A 21,154-nucleotide genomic window follows, 5' to 3' on the forward strand; every position below is an offset into this window, starting at 1 on the left:
TGGAGAGGTCCCTAACAGCAGACTTTCCCATGGCAATGCACCTTTTAATTTCCTGGCTGCTGGTGCCAAGACTGTTGACTATGGAGCCAAGCAAAGTAAAGCTGTAGGAAATTACTATTTTATGGTAAAATTTTTGAAAGTCATATCTAAGAGTTGCAGAATGAGCTGGGCAAGTGAAAACCTGAATTTAGTTGTGTATTTATCAATTAGGAAAATGACACGTTCACTAGGCTTCTTCATAACATATGGTGACAGTTGCAGATATTTCTCTATCTTTTGCAAAAAAATTTAAAGAAGATATTAACAAGTATTTGTTGAACATTTGCTATATCTTAGGTAGTATACTGGATAAAGAATCTCAGAAGAATAAAGATATCATTTCTTTGTATATTTGAAACCCATCGCATACGGCAAGACCAGTAACAAACATTCCATATGCAGGAGTTCTGTGGGTTTTGTTAATTTTATTATTGTTTCTAATATTCATTATTTTATTCTATTACATTCTCAAAAAATAAACAAATATATAGGAAAAACTGGAATGGACAAAAACAGAAATGAAAAACTCATTGAAAATGTTGAACAGCAGTTTTGGAGTTTGTTGGGTTTTTTTTCCCAGACAACCTTTAATAGATGATAATTAACATTTATTTATATAATTAACTTATTATACTGCTTAAGCAAGCTCCTAGTGCATACTGCTTTTCCCTTTAGTCTCCTTCTTTTTATTTCCCCCTCTTTTCTTTCCTGTTGTGATTTTTATAATTATAAGCCACACCATACCAGCAGAAATTGTGTGAATAGTTTGTCACAAGGTAGCCCAATGATAGTGCCCACTTTAAAAATTGCATTAGTGGATAATATTTGTAAACACAACTTAGCTAGAAGTAATTTTACTGCAGAATCATCATCTTAAAATGGCAACCATCATGTTTTATTTTACCTTTATCATTGCAACTTCCCAAAATGATACTGTGTCACTAGTTCTTTTTGATATACTGAATCAGTGCATTAGTCTCATCTTTAGATGCTTCTTGGATCATTCAGGATATTTCAACTTAAGTCTTGAATTTGCTTTTTCAGTTCTTTCATCTTGAGAAATACATAGGGAATTCTTCCCTTTTTGTTTTCTAACTCCAGCTCTTTGCATATATTCTCATCATACTTTGCTTTGTCTTCTAGAGCTGCCTTTTGAAATTTTTGTTTATCTCCTTCAGTTTTACAATTCTTCCTTGTGTTTTTACCTCTTAAAAATCTAGTGGAATTCTCTGAACCTGTTGTAATATATATTTTGGTTTTTCCTTTCACCTCTGTCTTGGTAATGATCTTTCCCTTTCTTCATGTGTGATGCTGTTACTCCACAACTTCTCTGCCCTTCGATTATTAACATTCAATGCCTCAAATCTATTCTTGAGATGGTATTCAGATTCAAGTAGGATAGGCTCTAGATCATATTTTGGTTCTTGTGGATTTGTTTTGATTTTCTCCAGTTTCAATTTGAACTTGCACATGAGAAACTGATGGTCTGTTACACAGTCAGCACCTGAACCAGCACTGAAGAGGCACTGAGGAATTGGCAAAAAGTAAGGCTCCAGAAACTATAGAATACCTATTAACATGTTCCAACAAATAGATTTAGCCTTTAGTGTGCTCACAAGGCTGGGCCAAAAAATTCATGAGAGAGCTACCTGGCCAATGGACTGGAGGAAATTGATATTTGTCTCCATTCTTATTAAGATATGATTTAATACAATGCAGAGATTATCAAATTATATAATTAATATCACATGCAAGTAAAATCTTGGTGAAGATTATTTTTAAATAGCTAGAACAGTACTTTGACAGAAAACTGCCAGAGAAGCAGGTTGGATTTAGAAAAGGTTGTAAATACCAGGGATATCATTGTCAATATCAGATCAATCTTAGTTAAAAGCAGAAAGTAACAGAAGGATGTCTACTTGCATTTCGATGACTATGCAGGCATTTGACTGTGTGTGTCACAACAAATTGTGGCTAACATTGAGAAGAATGGAAATCCTAGAAAACCTGTTTGGACTCATGTGAAACTTATACCTAATCCAAGAAATTGTTTGAACAGAGAGAGGGAATATGGCATGATTCAAAATCAAGAATGGTATCAGGATTTGATCCTGTCTCCATATTTGTTAATTCTCTATGCTGAGAAGATGGACTTTGTGAGGAACAATACAGCATCAGGATTGGTCGAAGACTCATCTTACTTGGATCTACACTACAGTCAGCAGCTTTGGTATCAGGAGTCAAGAAATCAAAAGACATATAAAAGTGATATATGATAGGGTATTATGATTTTCACAGAAATCCAGAATTAAGGTTGCATACTGGAGTGCATTCAGGACAGGGAATGGGGGGTGGGGGGGCGGATTGTATACCAACGAAGAAGTTTATCTTTTGTTTTTCAAAGAGAGGAGAGAACTGGGTGGGAAGGAGGTGGGTAGAGAAAAAAGTGCAACAATGAATGAATTGAAATCCAAAATCTCTGTAAATGTTCATTAAAACTAGTAAAAAAATTTAAAAAAAAAAAAATGTATTGGAAAGTCTACAGTCAAGGGTTTCTCGAAAGTGCTATAGAGCATAGATGCCGGTTTAAAGAATGAGATATGCCTGAACCAAGCCATAATCTTTTCAATTATTTCTTATGAATCTGAAAATTGGACAGTGAATGAAGATGACATTAAAAGAACCAATGTCTTCTAGTTGTGCTGATGGAAAAGAGTACTAAATCTACCATGGTCTTCTAAGAGAACAAACAAATATCTCTTAAAGAGGGTTCTACCTGGGTGTTCCTTAGAAGAATGGTGAAATTTAGTCTTACATACTTTGGGCATATCACTAGGAGAGACCAGTCCTTGGGAAAGGACATCATAATCATAGAAGCAAAAAGTCAGCAAAGAAAGGTAAACCCTCAATGAGATGCATTGACACAATGACCTTAACAATGAGCTCAAGTGTGCCAGAAATCATGAGGATGGTACAGGATAAGACAGGTTTAGACTTGTCATTAATAGAGACACTATGAATCATAGTCAACTCAACAGCACCTAATAGTAACAACAACATGTTTTGTTTAAGTTAACTTTATAAAACATGATTTCAGCTTACTCAGCTCCAGTTAACACTCTTGGCACCTGTAGTCAGGAAATCAAAAGAGAAATTGCACTGGGAAAGTCTGTGATCAGAGACCCCTCCAGAAGAAAAGATGTTAATCTAGAGACTAAGATGTGCCTGAACTTGGCCATGGCCTTCACAATTACTTGCAATGCATCAGAGAGCTGGACAATGACTAAGAATGACAGGATGCCTCTTAGCTGTGGCTCCTGGAGAAGAGTATTGAACATATCATAGGCTGCCAAAAGACCAAACAGGTCTGTCTTTCAGAAGGTAAAACCAAATTTCTACTTGGAAGCCAGGATTTTGAAGCTTCATCTCAAGATACTATGAGCATGTGATGAGAAGGGACTTATCTTGTTAAAAGATCATGCTTGAAAGGGTCGAGGGACAGCACAGGAGAGGAGGACTCCAGGTGAGATGGTCTGACACAGTAACCAGGGTTGTGGGGATACATGTGTTAGTGAGACTGGCTCAGTTTAGGGCAGGTTTTCAGAGATATTGTACATAGGATTGCTATGAGTTGCTGGTGACTGACAGCACATAACAGCAACAATAATACATGGTAATTATTGTATGAAGCACAATGTGAATGAAGTATAGTGTGAAATACACTGTATACAAACTTTCTAAGCAAACCAGTATAATATTAAAAAAAAATGAAATGTTTCCCTGCAATCCCAAAGGTGCATGGTTCAAATCCACCAGATGCTCTGCTGGAGAACGAGGGGCAATTTCCTCCTGTGCCAGTCAGATCTGATTCAGTGGTGCGCACACACACACACACACACACACACACACACACACACAAAGATGAATTTTATTTAATATAAAATATGTGTATATATCTTGGCTAAACAATCAAAAACCTAGGAAAATGTTTTTAACATGCCCAATTAACCTAGACTCCTCGCACACAGATTGCTTTGTGAAGGAAAATTTTAGAACAAGTAATGGAAACTAACATTGTTGCAGTTTTTGTTAGGTGCCAGCCAGTAAATAAGACTCATAGCAGCTTGATAGACAACAAATCTGAACCCTGTCCTATCCTGTGTCATTCTCACAATCCCTGACACACTTGAGCCCACTGCTGTAGTCACTGTGTCACCCTTACAACCAGTCTCTCCTTTTCTTGAGCACACTTTTCTCAATTCATCTGGTTGAGTGTCTTCCTCTCTTTTGCTGACCTTCCTAAGCATGATGTCCCTCTCCAAGGACTACCAACTTTTAGCAACATGTCTCATGTATGTGAGACAAAACTTTATATTTGCCTTTAAGAAACACTCTCACTCTACCTTTTCTAAGACATATGTTTGTTATTTTGGTAGTCCTTAGAATATTCTGTTCTCCAGCACTACTGTTCTGAGGCATCAATTCTTCTTCTGTCATCTTTTTCCAATGTCTAGCTCTCAGAGACATAGAAAATGACTGAAAAGACCATGGCCTGAATCAGGTACATCTTAGTCCTCAAATTAATGTGTCTGCTCCTCAATCACTTGTAGAAGTCTCTGACTGCAGAATTCCCCATTGCAATGAATCCCTTGATATCCTGACTACTATCCTAGTAAGATGAAGTTGTTCATAGTTTCAATCTCTTCTCCATCTATCATGCTGTTGCCTATTGGTCCAATGGTGAAAATTTTTGTTTTCTTGACATTCAGATGCAATCTATTTTGGAGGTTGTATTCTTTTGATCCTCTGCAGCAAGGGCTTCAAGTCCTCCTTACTTTGAGCAAGCGAGGTTTGAAAACCAACACTGAATAAGCATATATTACACTACAAACATTAGAATAACTATTAAGTTACAGGACACATCGATGTCTTTATCGACTGACACTATTCCTATTTTGCTCTTGGTATGCATTAACTTTTTGACCTAATAGTACACCAATGCAAGAACATAAGAAGCAACCTACATGAGCTACAGAAAGTTCTGTTTGCCTCCTTGTTAAAAACTAGGCTCTATAAATGCTTAAATGTAGATTTTGTGGTTAGTATGTGAGAATGTCTTCTGTAAAAATTACAACTACAAAAGCATTATAGGGCAGTTCTATTCTATTACATGGTGCTGCTGTGAGTCAAGATCAACATTATAGCATAGCAAACACTGCTTTGTACCTAATATCCTCACAATCAGGCTCTGCTTTCCTGAACTGTTCTCAGTTCATCTCCCTAGAGAGCTTCCTCTCTTTTGTTATCTATCTGCTTTTCTAAGCATGGTCTCCTTCTCCAGGGCTTGGCCTGTCCTGGTAAAGTGACCAAAATATGTGAAGATGAGATCCCAACATTCTCAATTCCAACAGCAATGCAATAGTATAAAAAGAGAACTTGAACTCAGGAAATTTTTTTTGTTGTCTCTTATACACCTACTCCCATTACTCCAGTCACTGAATCAATCCATCCCATTAAGGGTCTTCCTCTCCTGTGCTGTCGCTTCACCCTCCCAAGCATGACGTCCCTCTCCAAGGACTGGTCCCTCTATACAACATGTTCAAAGTATGTCAGATGGAGCTTCAGAATTCTTGCCACCAAGGAGCATCCTGGTCTCACCCTCTCCAGAACAAATTTGTTCTCTTAGAAGTCAGCACCACATCTCAGAGGCATCAATTCTCCTTCGGTTACCCCTAGTCATTGTCCAGCTTTCTGATTTATAACAAGTAATTGCAAAGACCATGGCCTGACTCAGGCACACCTTAGTTTTCAGAATGACAGCATTGAATTTCAGTACTCAGAAGTCTCTGACAGCCCACATTGTCAATGAAATATGTCTTTTAATTTTCTGGCTGCTGGTACCAAGAGTGTTGATTGTAGAGCCAAGCAAACTGAAGCTGTCAACAGTCTCAATCTCTTCATCATATATTATGATGCTGCCAATTGACCCAGTGGTGAGAATCTTTTTTTTTCCTTGATGTTCCGCTTCAATCCATATTGAAGGTTGTAGTCCTTAACCTTCAGCAGCAAGCTCTTCAGGTCCTCCTCAGTTTCAGCAAGCAGGGTTGTGTCATTTGCATGAAGCAGATTGTTATGATTCTACCTCCAATCCTGATGCCACATTCCTCCTCATAGATCCCAGCCTTCCAAATAATCTTTTCCGTATATAGATTGAAAAGATTTGTAGATAGGACATAAACTTGGCATACACCCTTCCCAATTTTGAACCAAAATTTTGAAAAGAGAAAGAAAGCCCCTATGAGACAGCTCTCTACAATCTATGTGAGTGCCGTAATATGAGGCCATCAGAATGATCATAGTTTAAATGTAACTTATGCTCAAAGTATTGTCTACTTTCTACTGAAACCATAATATGAGGTAAGTTTTTACAGTGTTCCTCATTGTGAATTCCAGCAATTTTACTACTACCTTCGGTTCTTGCTCTTTTTCTTTTTTCTGACAAAATCAACGTAAGTTGATTTTTCTTGAGAAGATTGTTGATTCTAACTTTATAAATGATTCAGAAAGATCTGACTCAGAATGTGAAAAAGTTTTATGGACCCCTCTACTTTGCTTATAGTTTTATTCATTTTCAGACAGAAGAGTAATCTAAAATAAAAATAGGTGACTGAATAAACACAAAAAATCTATTTCAATAAGTATACAACAAAAATTTTAAGTACTTACAAATTATGGCAATCCTTATAAATTTTTCCCTCAGGTTTGTACTATTTCAATGCTGCATCTTGAAATCATAGCTGTCATAAAGTCAATAAAATGGAGTGATCTGCTAGATAGTAACACAAAAGTCCTAAATCAAAAGATGAAGTGGAGTACATCCCACCCAGCCATCAGTCACTGTTCATAGGCATATGCTTCCCTGGGGACTTGTCACCACTGAGATTGGCACTACTCTTTGCACAATTTAAGCTTTATTCATTTCATCCTCCCTTAATGAACTATTATTACCTTTCTTACAAAAATATGACTTCCATGAGGATATTTTTGTTTCTATTCATTATGTTCATTTGTTTAGTCTCAAACTTAGAAAAATGCCTATTTTTCTATCATACTATAAAAGTAAATATTTGAAAGATGAATGGACAAAATAATGACCCACTGAATCTTCAGCAGGAGGTGTATTAAACATACATCTTTGTATTTACTAATTCAAATTAAAATAAACTTCTAATCTGGACTATATATAAAAAATATCATTTTATCCTAAATTTATAACATGCTTATCTCTATCCTAGTTCATAAGAGGTTCTATTTGTCCATTTTTTCCTCATCAAATTTCTCCAACTACCCCATGTGTTTATATGACCTTATCCTTATTTTAGGGGAAAATAAGAATCACTTCATAGGGTCGCTATGAATTGGAGTCAATTCAATGGCACATAACAACAACAAGGATAACTTATTTAAAGGGGAATAAGGATAGCACTTTCGTAGTAAGGCGTTGTACTGCCAACTGAAAGGCATGTGGTTGGAATCCATGAGCTGTTCTGGGGTGGGGGAAGCTGTGGAAATGGGTAATCTCCTCTCAATTAACTACCTCTAAAACCTGCTAGACGGTCAGATATTAGTCAGTTCTGACACAAAGGTACGTGACAACGCACTTTATTCTAAGAATGAAGAAACAAAACCCAAGTATGTTATTATTAGGTGCCATTGAGTCAAATACAACTTGTAGTAACTTTATAAACAATATATCTGAGCCCTGGCACACTCGTGGCCAAAACTCCAGTTTTGAGGTTTTTTAATAAGCTTTGATCTGTACAAATGAAGATGTTAGGATTCTATCAAGAAAACTCATTTGAATTTCCCTAAGTACCAATGAAAAAATGTGTAAGGATATAATTTACATTCAATGGAATAATGCTCAGCTTTTCATTTTACCTAAAAAAGAACACATTCAAAATAATCCTCACTGGCAAGAAATGGCTTCCTGAGTTAGAAAGAAAGTGAAAGCGAGAAAGTGAGAGCAAAAGAAAGAGAAAGAAAAAAGAAAAAGGAGAGAGAGAGAGAGAAGAGAAGAGAAGAGAAGAGAAGAGAGAGAAGAGAAGAGAAGAGAAGAGAAGAGAAGAGAAGAGAAGAGAAGAGAAGAGAAGAAACTTGGTCAAGGGTCTTCTTTTTTCCATCCCTCCACCTTTCCACATACGATTTTCTTCTTCAACAATAGCTCAACAAGCTCAAATTATGTGAGCTGAAGCTTCACTATCCTTGCTTCCAAGGAGCAATCTGGCTTTACCATTTCCAAGGCATATCTATTGACAGTACATGGGATACTCAGTATTCTTGTTCCAACAACCACAACTCAAAAGCATCATTTTTCCTTCTATCATTCTTATTCATTGTCCAGCTCTCATTTACATAGTAAAAATTGGAAAAAAAAAACCATAATCTGAATCATATCTTAGTGCTAAAGCTATTACTGCTCCTCAGTAATTTGAACAAGTCCCTGACTGCAGACTTTCCCAGTGCAAAATGTCTTCTAATCTCCTGACTGCTGTTGCCAATTGTATTTATTGTGAATCCATGTAAGATGAAGTCATTGACTATTTCAATGTTTTCTCTATCATGATGCTGTCTATTGGTCCAGTGGTGAGAATTCCAGTATAGATTACAAAAAAGCAGAATCTAAAGTACTACTTCATGATTTTTGTGGTTATGGGTCATCGATTTAAGTACTAAACTTCGTGATTGTTGTTATTGTTGTGTACCATAGAGTTGGAACCAATCCATAGCTGACCCTCTGGCAGGTTTTCAGAGGCAGTTAATTGCATGGGTGGAGATTGCCCACCCTTATCCCACGGAGCGGTGATCGCCTCAAACTGCATACCTTCAGTATTGCAGCACAGCTTCTTGCCACTAGGCCAACAGAGCTTCTTAAACTTCGTGATTAGTAATTCTGTTTAATGAATAATACTTGTAACATACAAAACACCAGTTATAAAATGCAAAATATATGGAACAGTATTCTTTTAAATGGAAAAATCTTGCCATTCAAGAACATGTTCTAAGCACATTTGATAATAACCAAGATAATCATATCTGGTGAATTTGGAATCTATGTAGTACATCAAAACAAATTAAATAATATTAATATAAAAAGAAATTATCCATGCATTTTATGAATGGCTGTTACTATATAATACAAGACATGCATAGAAAACTACTCTTATTTTTTTAAATTCACTAAAACATTGTTAGGGGGATCTGGTGGCCTCATTGTAAGAAGCTACACAGTAATCCCAAAGACATGGGGTTCAAACCCACTAGCAGTTCCGAAGGACATAAATGTGCAGTCTCCTCCCATGCTATTTATTACATCTGAAAACCCACCTTGGGGTCAGTTATGGGTCAGTTATGATTCGATGGCAAACAATAATAACAAGGCATCATTTACTTACTGAAATTTTGTGTGGTGGAAAAATTTTGGAGTATGGACGGACTTAAACTGGATGAGATATATTGATTTATATATTGATAAATGTTATAGAATTTCATCATATAACACTTAACAAACATCTATTTCAATCCTTCCCAATATTTCATGCCATTCCTAATTCTCGAAGCACAGCATCAAGAAAACAAAAAATTCTCAGCACTGGGCCAATTGACAGCATCATGATAGGTGGTGAAGAGATTGAGATTGAAAACAGCTTCAGTGTGAGTGGTTCTACAATTAACAGTCTTGGTACCAGCAACCAGGAAATTAAAAGATTAATTGCATTGGGGAAATCTGCTGTCAGAGACCTCCCCAAATTACTGAAGAGCAACCACATCAGTTTGGAGAATAAGGTACTTCTGGTCCAGACCATAGCCTTTCCAATTACTTGCTACATGTCAGAAAGTTAAACAATGATTAGGGATGATAAGAGAATTGATGTCTTTGAGCTGCGGTGCTGGAAAAGAGTATTGAATGCATTTCTAGGAGAACAAACAGATTCATCCTAGAGAGAATGAGACCAGTCTGCTCCTTTGAGGCACGGATTCTGAGGCTTTGTCGGATATACTTTGAACATGTTATAAAGAGGGATCAGTCCTTGGAGAGGGACATCATGCTTGGGAGGGTGAAGAGACAGAGAAAGACAGGAAGGTCCTCGATAAGATGGATTGATTCAGTGACTGGGGTAATGGGGTAGTTGTGTTAGAGACAATAAGATTTTAGGATTGCTATGAGTTGCAGGCCACTTGAGGGCACATGACAACAACAACATGAAATAACTGGGGACTAGAAATGTTGAGTGGCTTACACAAGACTGTGTAATGTTTATAACTAGAGTCAGAATATTATATCATGAGTTTTTGAGTTCAAAGCTATATCCAATACATGTTATTCACCTTAAATGGCTAAGGGGTATTTGAATAAAACCAACTTAACTTTTGTACTGAATACAATGTGTTGAATTCCTTTCTAGTCCTGATTGACTAGGCACCATAATGGGCACACAGACAGAATAATTTTCATTCCTGTTTGAATATGAACCAACACAGAATATTTTTAAAAGATCTTCCTGGAAGATACTCCTACAGGAGGTTGGGTTAAATTAGAAAGGTTTGAATGGAACTATATTTGCTGAAATGCCAACTGCTAAGTGACTAAGTATTCAGATGACTGAAGGCATGAGTTATAAGAAGGAAGTCTAGCCTGACTCCAGAAATAATTTGAAGACCGAATCTCAAAGTTTTGTCTTTCCACTTTTGTATGGCAGAGGAACTAACACTCTAGTTATAATCATTGACTTTGTAGTCATAGAATCATTAGTTCTAATATAGATCCCTTAATAGCTGCATGAGCTTGCATAAGTTACATAAAACCTGTGAGGATCCAGGTTTATCTCTAAACATGAAAATCACAGCTACTTTTTTTCCACAATCAAGCAATCAACATACATGGCATATAGTGACAAGGGCAGCTGTGGTGGCATGGTCTGTAAGGAGTTGCATTGCGAACCCAAAGTTTGCATGTCTTGTGTGATTTACAGCCTGCCAAACTCACTGGTTCATCAGCTGTGAGAAATTTCTGACTATGGCAATGCTAGATAAAGAGTGTCAAAAATACAGAACTTAACAGTGACAGCTACAATATACATAAGGTATATAGTGTGTAAGGATCATTCTAAACAAATCAATTTTTAAAAGTGAAAGGAGGATAAATAATGTATTATTTGGATATTAGGTGGACAGCAAAACTTCTTACCCACTAGGTCATAAGAGCCACGCCTCAACTCATAATAACCTTATGTATAACAGATAGCTTTGCCTTCCTCACAATCTTGTGTCATCCTCACAATCTCTGCTTTATGTTAGTCTATTGTTGAAGCCACTTTGTCAATCCAGCTCTTCACAGGACTTTCTCTCCTTCTCGAACCTTTCTTCACCTTTCCAAGCAGGTCTTTTCCCAAAACACCTCTTCCTCTGGGTAACACACTGAATGTATGTAAGACAGAGCCTCACCATCCTGGCCTGAAGAGCACCATGGCTCCCCTTCTTCCAAGACTATTATTGGTTTCTATGTAATTGTGGTTTGTTATTTATTTAAAGCATTTTTGTTATGTCTGTCAAGTTGCCTGAGACTCATAATGAACCTATGTGCACAACCCTAAACCTTACCCTATCCTGTACCAATTGTATTGTCTCTGACATACCTACCCCCTTTACTCCAGTCATTGAATCAGTCCATCTCATCGAGAGTCTTCATTTCTTGTGCTGTTCTTCCACCCTCCCAAGCTTGACGTCCCTCTCCAAGGACTGCTGCCTCCTAACATGTCAAAAATATGTCAGATGAAGTTTCATAATCCTTACCTCCAAGGAGCAACCTGGTCCACCCTTTCTAAGATGAATCTATTTGTTCTCCTAGCAGTCCATTCAATACTCTTCTCCAGCACCAAATCTCAAAGTCATCAATTCTCCTATCATCCTTAGTTGTTGTTCGGCTTGCTGATGTGTAGCCAGTAATTGCAAAAACCAGGGCCTGTATCAGGCACACCTTAGTCTCCAGGCTGACACTGTTGCTCTTCAGTACTTTGTAGAAGTCTTTGACTGCAGACTTTCCCAGTGCAATTAATCTTTTAATTTTCTGGCCTCTGGGACCAAGAGTACTGAATATGGAACCAAGCAAACAGAAGCTGTTAACAATCTCAATCTCTTTACCATCTGTTATGATGCTACCAATTGGCCCAGTGGTGAGAATATTTGTTTTCTTGATGTTGAGCTTCAATCTATATTGAAGGCTGCAGTCCTTGACTTTTTGCAGCAAACACTTCAGGTCCTCAGTTTCAACAAGTAGAGTTGTGTCATCTGCATAATGCAGATTGTTGATGAGTCTTCCTCCCATTCTGATGCCACATTCTTCCTCACAGAGCCCAGCCTCCTGGATAATCTGTTCTGCATAAAGATTAAAATGGATGGAGATAGGACACATCCCTGGCATAAACCCTTCCCATTTTTGAACCATGCAGTGTTTCTTTCCTCTGTTCTGGCAACTGCCTCCTGGTCCAAGTATAGGTTTCACATAAACAGGATCAAGTGTTCTGGGAATCCCATTCTTTTCAGAGTCAGCCAGTTTGTTGTAATCCACACAGTCAAATGCCTTTGCATAGTCAAACACAGATAGACATTTCTCCTGTACACAGATGTTATCGATCTGATTCCTATGCATATTATCAGGTGAAATTCATGTGTATAGCTTACATTTATGCTTCTATAAAATATTTGCAATTATTATCAATGCATCTTGATTGCATGTTCAATTGATCTCTGACTGCAAAAGTTGTTAGAAATTATCTAAAGGATTAATTTTATTAAGAAAATCTGCTGTTAGGATCTCTTCTGAGTTCTGAAGACCAGCAGTGTCAGTGTGGAGATTATAATGTGCCTAATGCAGGGCATGGTCTTTATAATTACTTGTTAAGCAGCAGAGAGCTGGGCAATGACTAAGGATGACAGAAGAAGAAGTAATACCTTTGAGCTGTGGTGTTGGAGAATAGTGGTGAACACTTCAAGGACTGACAAGGGAACAAACAGGTTTGAAGAGTGAAACCAAGATGTTCCTTAGAGGTAAGCATTTTGAAGCTCCATCTCACATACTTCAGGCATGTTGCCAGGAAGGACCAGTCACTGGAGAAAGACCTCATGTTTGGAAGGGTGGAGGAACAGTGCAAGAGGGAAAGACCTTGGATAAGATGGATTGACACAGTAACTGGATAATGAGGTTAAGTATGTGAGGTACCTCAGAGTAGGGAAGAATTCAGAGCTATTGTGCACAGGTTCACTATGAGTTGCAGACCACTCGATGTCACATAACAACATTATTACCTTATATGCCAATTTTTTATTCAACCAGCTGTCTGCTGACATACATTTCTGGTTGTCTACCTTTTGTGTATTAGGTGAAAAAGACTGCAATGGACATTGGTGTACAGTTTTCTATTCAAGTTCTTGCCTTCTATTCCTCTGATGTATAGAACTGATGTTGCTAGAATATATGACTAATTGTTTTCCACTTTCATAAAATTACTTTGCATTTTCATAAATGGAATATGCAAATATTCCATTTTACATTGCCACTAACAATGGATGAAGGACCCAAGCCAATTTATCCACATTCTTTTTAACATCTGTTATTTTCTTTTTTGTTTATTTTTCAATAATTGGCATTCCGGTAGAGCTAAGTTTATTATCTCATTGAAGTCTTTGGGTGATACAATTTTTTTTACGACTATAAAGTTTGGTAGTTTGGGTCCACTCTAAGACATCCCAGACGAAAAGTCTTATGATCCTTTTTTCATAGAGATTACTATTGAGATAACTTTGTGGAGTACTTGTACTCTGTAGCCCATGGGTCACCATAAGTTAGAATCAAGTTGTCAGCAATAGGTTTGGTAGATTTGGTTTCTCTCTTGATATTTCATTATAATTTTTATTTGCAATTTTTAAAATTTTAATTATTTTTAACATATTTTCATGTGCTTGACCATTTAAAGATAATCTTTGTTGAAATGTCTGTTCACATCTTCTATGTTTGTGATTTTTTTAGGGTGATGTGGTTTGGTTCTCTTTTGTCACTAAAAGTTTTATAGCTCACCAAATAACTACAAATACTGTTTTTATTACTTTATTCTGCTCTCCATCTCACTTAGTCCTTCTAAGATATGTGAGAAACAAAAATAAATGGTGAGCCCCATTTATTTTCTAATGACTCAACCATTGTTGTTGTTGTTGATTGCCTTCGAGTTGAGCACGACTCATAGCAACCCTATGAATAAAAGGCCTGAAGCCCCTCTACAACTATCAGCATTTATCAAACTTCATGGTTTTCCGGAGGTGTGTTATTTAGGAAGTGGATGCCACTCCTGCTTCCAAACCTGTCGTAGTATGTTATTGTGGTTATGTGCCATTGAGTCGCCTGTGATGTATAGTGAAGTATGTATGTACAGCAGCTCTGAGCCCTTCCCGTCCTGAGCCAGTCTCACTAATTCTGACACACCAACAGTAATTCTAAATTACCTTGTTCACTATCTCCTAAAAGGTGATCAAGATAGAATTTGAGTCCGGGCTTCTGCCCAAGACTATCTTCCTTTTGTGTATCAGCAGAAGTGACTTACAAGATACAGTGAGAAAGTGAATTTTCTATGCCAAATGAAAGATGAGAGATGGAAACAAACAGACGTGCTAAAGAAGAAGGCAAGTCTAGAGAATGTGTCCTCTTATTTTAAAGAATTGGGAATAGACTACTAATAAAAATGAGCAGCAAAGATTCCATTATAGCATTAGAGATTTATTTGTTGGGGGGAGGGAAACCATATGACATTCCACAGAATCTTTTTTCATCAAGAAAAAGAGAAAAGCTGTTATTTAACTGAGCTGTTGCTATGGTTACCCAAAACCCATGATCTCTGCTGAAATGTGACTTTTTTTTCTTTCCCGCTGTTTGCTTCCATGTGATGTGATTTTCACCTGATGAGTGAATTTCCTGGCCACATATTTCTAATGTCTATCAACTATAAATTTTCCCCTCTTTATTTCAGCTTATCATTATAGGTACTCCTGATATGCTTTTGCTTCTTGTAGCTAGTTTATGTCTTCATTGCATAACATTGGATCTAATTGTATTCAGTGCAGCTATTTGCTCTTAAATGTTAAGTGATCCACTATCTTTAAAAATACAAGACCATTTTAATTTATTACATACATAAGACTACATCAGAAGCTCTTGGCATTAAACAGACAGACATGTACCCATTATGTAAATTATTAATATAAAATTAATTTAAAAACTAGCATTAAGTGTCTGATTTCAGTATTATTTCATAGAAAACTTTACCAGGTAGATTGATTGTGTCTGTCTATCTATCTCTCCCACAGTCGCTTGCTTGCTTACTTATTGTTGTCCAGTTGGAAACTTCTCATAGCTTATTCTACAGTATTTGTGTTTTTTGTTGGTTTTATTCCCCACCCTTACCCCTCCCCAGAAGCTATAAATTTCACAGGAGCAATTTGAAGTCTTGCTCCATAGAGTCGCTGGTGGATTTGAACTCCCAGAGAGGCACTGTTTTTGAGTTAGCAGTGCAACTCCTTGTGGACACCATCACGAGAGCTCTCTGTCTGATACACTTTGTTTGATAATGGTTGAAACAAAAATTGCTCATAGGACAGAGCAGAATTGCCTAAAATTTCCAAGGCTATAAATCTTTTTGAAAGCAGACTACTTCAAATTTATCCCACATATCAGCTGGTGAGACTGAACTCCTAGCCTTTTGGTTAGCAGTCAAATTCTTTAATCACTGCCCCACCAGTGATCCTTTGATGTTGACAACTATTATAAACGTCTAGGTTTCCAGGTGGCACAAATGACTGTGTGCTATTGATAACCTATGTGTTGAAGATTTGAAACCACTATTCAAATAATAATCATTTAGAGAAGGAAGATAATGGATCTCAGATGTTGCAAAATTTGCTTAATTGGCTCAATTGTGTGACTTCTTCCCCCCCCCTTGTATGCATACACCTTAATGCAAATCCAAAAACAATTACACAAAAATTTGAGTCTCAGATTTTAAGTAAGTGCACAATTATGTGCATTGTTGTCCCTTGGCATGGGACACCCGTTATCATTAAGAAGTATGGAACATTCACACAACGGAATACTTTGCAGCATGCAGGAGCAATGATTCTGTAAATTCCTACCTAACTTGGAAGAGCATAATACTAAGTGAAGTAACTCAGTCTCATGAAAGACAAATACTTTATAAGACTATTATTGTAGAATGAGTATGAGGATCTAAGGCAGGGCGGGGAAAGGAAGAGAGAGGGGTGAGGATGAGTGTGCAGGGCAAGGGCTCTTAGTCATAGGGTCTCACAATGTGATGGGTAGGAGGAGGGGGAACGATCTGGTGTGAAAAAACTGTATATGAACTTAGTTAAGTAAACCAGTATAAAATAAAAAAAATTAAAATAAAATAGAAATTAAAAGAAGTATGATCTAAGGGCTCAGAGATCCAGTAACACAAAGCTTTACATTTCACCTCTGTTTACATTGGAGCTAACACGTCTCTGATTTTCAATTTTATTTTTAAAATCCAATATACATATGTCAAACCCATTTCACATATTCATAATTACCCTAGCCTCTTTGGATACAAAATTAAGTTAGAAATGATCATCCCTTGGAGCAGGCAATAGTCTGGTAGACAAAGATAGGACTGAAAACCTCTAAGTACATTAAACAGATACAGATTATCTGCTATAAATATGTATACACTGTGATGAAGGCACAGAGAAGCATATTCATTCTACATGGGTAAATGATATAACTCAGTAAAAGTTTCATATAATATTTCATCATAGTATTGATATATAGTAGATGTTCCTATGCTTCTAAACACCTAGGTTTTGAAGGAATCAATAACTGCATGTCAATTTGAATGTCCACAAAATAATTAATGATTTATTCTCTTACTTTTGTAGTTAAATATCCCCTTCAAAATTAGAAGTAATATGGGTCACTGTAGCATTGGGGCCAGAGCTACTGGGTTTTTAGAACCCAGTTTTGCTACAAATTACAACATTGAAGATATTATCTTTTTTTGGCCTTCATTCTTTTAAAAATGGAATTATTACACTAGGTACTAGGTATTTTATCTTTATACTAGATAAAAATATGATGATACAGTGAACAAGGATTTGGGCAGCCAACCCAGAGGCAGGCAGTTCAAATCCCTCAGCTCTTCTGCAGGGAAAGATGGACAATCTCCCACTTTGCATTCACAAACTCCAAAAACTCCCTGGAAGGCTGAGTGGGTTCCAACTTAACAGCATTAAGAGAATTAATTAAATGTTGTTCAGAGTTAATAAGAATAATTAATCTCAACAGGTTCCAGTTTTTGACACATGAGGGAGGAATCAAGGGGGGGAAAATGATGGTTTTGTAGCAAAGGACACATCATATGGTGTAGTGAACTTGGAAAGTATTAATGAAATCAACATAGAAAATGTTGATCTTATCTCACGCAAAATAGTGTAATTATTGAATTGAATGTTCAGATTAGGTGAAAGCATTCAGATGAGCTCTATGTCTACATAGAGCCCAGGTTTGTAAAGCAAAAGTGATACAAATAGAATTTCCATGTGAAAGGAAACAATGACTCAGTGCTAATTTGAGGTTAAAAATCACACGACAAGATTTTTAAAAATCCAGATGTATGAAAAAAAAAATCCAGATGTATGGACTTCATAGCAGGGCACTGGAATCTGACGTTGGATTAGTGGATCCAAAGGCCAAGTTGACTTTTGCTTTATTTGCTCATCCATATTTCAAAGAGTCCTAGGTGAAGTTAATACTGAGAATTAAATCAACACACATAGTCAATCTTAATTTCTGCAGGGCTTTGTAACCAGAAAGAATTTATGAAGGAATCAAAACAACCAGCCAAAATTGACTGCCAACTCTGATATCCATCATCCTTTGATACCACAAATATACAATTGTTTTGCCCATTTATCTTTCTTTTAACTGATATTTATTTGGGGTTTGGAAATATCACTGGTCTTCTTCTATTCTATATATATATTAATTTTCTTTTCAATATTAAAACAAATGTTTAATATTTCAATTCCAGTACTTAAACACTAGACTTCATTCTATATCTTAGTTTATCAAACTAGTAGCTAAGATTCCTTCCATATCAGATTAATAGATAAGTGATTGGGGAAAAGAACAAAATAATCTGGTTATCCCAAGGCAGTAATATCACATGTAATTAAAGATAAATTAGTATTAGTCCTTTAAACTATTGTATAGACGTTCTAGCAGTTTAGGAAATTCAAATAATCTTCTACCCTTTCCGGGTCATGTGAAGCTATATAGGTAAGCAAATGATTAAAAGCAACTCAAAATCCCACATCAAAGCTTGGCTGTATTTTAAGCATGAAGAGAGGAAGTGGGAGCTACATAAGAGTTTTGCACTTTGTAATCTATGAAGTGATTGTCGAATGTCTGAGGTTTATGAAATAAAATTCCCTTTGCCTGTTCACCCCCACATATTTAACTCTTTCCTGGAAAAAATATATTAATTTTGCTTAAATGGCTGACACTAGACACCAAATATTAGAAAATGTCCTCTTTTTGAAGAATGCCATTTGAAAGCTACATGAATTAGAAGGGATGCTAGGGTTGGGAGCGGTCTCTAAATTTGAAAACTGAAATATTTTGAGATATTTCAAATAGTGCAATATTCTCTTGATCCCATTCTAATATTCATCTTGGTTCAATAAACTACCAGTAATCAAATGATATACTTTGGAAATATCTGGAAAAAGAAACACATTCCTTCCACCTATATTGTTTAAAATGGTAAATAATTTAAAAGCAGTTTTTAGCTGTCTATTATCTCCAATTTAAAGATAGATTTAGAATTGGAGAATTAAGCCTAACATTTCAGTATAGCAATTTCTTTTCTTGGACTTCTAAAGTTTGTAAGTCTTTAGGATCAAAGCTTGGTTTTTTTCTGTAGTTAAATTAATAAAGTAAGATAAGATATGTCCCAAATCCTTTGACAACCATATTTTTGGAAATGGGATAGTGTGGTCATATAGCCAGGCTATTTAATATCATCTTATCTCTTTGATTTACTATCTTGATGAGCTTCTGCAAGTTACTAACTCATTTTATATACCTTGTTATTAATTTTTTTTAAAGTTTAGGAAGGTAAAAATATTAAATTTGTTAATTTTTTTTCAAAAAGTACACTTACAATATAAATTCACTTGTACTAAATGCTAGATAAAGGAAACCTGGCTGTACAATAATTAAGTCTGTGGTTGCTAATCAAATGGTTGGTAGTTTGAATACACCAGCTGTTATATGACCCACAGGAAAAAGATGTGGCAGACTATTTTTTAAAGATTATGCCCTTAGAAACCTTTTGGGACAATTCTACTCTGTCGTATAGACCCACTCTAAGTTGGAACAAGCCCAACACCAAAGAATAAATATTCACTGATTATTAGCTACTTTATTATTTCTCTCTATATATATTAGAAAATAGATAATCCTCCTGAAACTTGCCTTATTGCTATTGAACCTCATTAAATTGTACTTGCTCAGGATTATTCTCTATATATTCTGATTAGTGTTTTTTAATAGGCCCAGGAATCTATAGTGCTAAGTTCATATAATATATTGATTTTATTGCTGAGAAATTTCAGAAGAGCGAGTCTGTACTACTGGTTTATTCAATTGTTTAAATATCTTTCCATTCATTAGTTAAAGCATTTATTAATTAAATAATTTATTAATTGAAATTCACTATGCTGGAAAGTGAAAGGCATGAAGAAAGGAAGTTTACAAAGACATTTCTGAAGAAGTGCCCTAACACTGTATGTCTATCATCTATGAGCTTCCTCCACCAGCTGGGTCTTACCTGCCAGGAAGAGAAGAAGGATCCTGGACTGAGCAGATTAGGGTTTGCTGGATGGCGTGCTCCCATGTATTCATCTGTGCAAATGGCACAGTCCTTTGCATCCCTCCAGTCCCAGTATGGAATGGTGAAGTTATCATCTCCTGTCAGCCTCTGGATTTCTTTTTCCCATAGCAGCAAGAAGAGTCTGTGCCAAGGCAAGAAGCCTGGTGCTTCATGAGCAAAATCAATGTTACTCCAGACTTCAGACCCTCCAAGCAGTGTGTCTCTGGACACGTAATAATGCATCCACACAAAGAGGTCATAAATGCTGATATCACTAAACATAGGTGTTGATCCATTGTTCATTTGACCAGAGGTTCCTGTAGGAATGACATAGTCTGGACTGATAGTATTCTTAGCTAAATTGAGGTAGGCAAGGAATCGATCTTTCTCTGGAACACTCAAATCAAAGATGTTTTTTCTTACCAAGAGTCTCCTCTCTGCACAGTTTGGTCCCCCAAAGCCAAATCTACAGCTACCGCAGTCAAATCCCATGAAGTTGCTAGAACACTGGCAGGTCCTGTTGTAAAAGACAGAGGGCCAAGACTCCCGGTCATCCACTCCTGTGAAGGGAAACTGGGGCCCAAGAGGTGCACTGGACAGAACGACATCCTGACAGGAACCCCTCCCTGAAAGCTGGCCACAGGGGCTTCCATCCCCACTCCAGAGGGGGCAGCATTCCTTCTCCATAAGGTTCTTGGAAGACACACAGGCACGAGGGAAATGGCCAGTAGAGATGTGGAAACTCCATAGCAGGCAGTACAAAAGAACCAGGCACATTCTTCCAAGAGTCCTCACAAGGTCTGTCTGAACTGGTTAAGTTGGAGTTTTAAACTTTCCTCTACAGCTACCCCTACACTGGACTATCACATGTTTTGGCTAAGCCCTATGTAATAGCCCTCCCACCTCTAGCATCAAACACTCACAGTCTTTATCTTAAACTTTCATCTTCTGAAAAGCTCATGACTAATTTGTCTTTGAATTTGGCATTTATCCCACTAGTGAGACAGACCTTTTAAAAATGAGAAACACTATTTGCCAGTAATAGTTTAACTTAGGTGATTAGATGAATATCATAAAATAATATCTGTAATAATAATGACTGA

The 21,154-nt window shown here is 36.7% G+C and overlaps 1 protein-coding gene across 1 annotated transcript in view; it reads right to left on the reverse strand.

Moving 5' to 3' along the window:
• TYR (tyrosinase) overlaps window positions 1–20,848 on the reverse strand; it is a 160,440-nt gene extending 139,592 nt beyond the window's left edge. The window contains exon 1 of the mRNA XM_006895274.1: window positions 20,010–20,848. Within this exon, the coding sequence (XP_006895336.1) occupies window positions 20,010–20,828 (819 nt within the window). The 5' untranslated portion in view covers window positions 20,829–20,848. The remainder of the gene's footprint in view (window positions 1–20,009) is intronic.
• Between the last annotated feature and the right edge of the window lie 306 nt (window positions 20,849–21,154).

This window comes from Elephantulus edwardii, unplaced genomic scaffold, assembly GCF_000299155.1.
Source record: "Elephantulus edwardii isolate Elephantulus edwardi_28Jun2011 unplaced genomic scaffold, EleEdw1.0 scaffold00163, whole genome shotgun sequence".
NCBI lineage: Eukaryota > Metazoa > Chordata > Mammalia > Macroscelidea > Macroscelididae > Elephantulus > Elephantulus edwardii.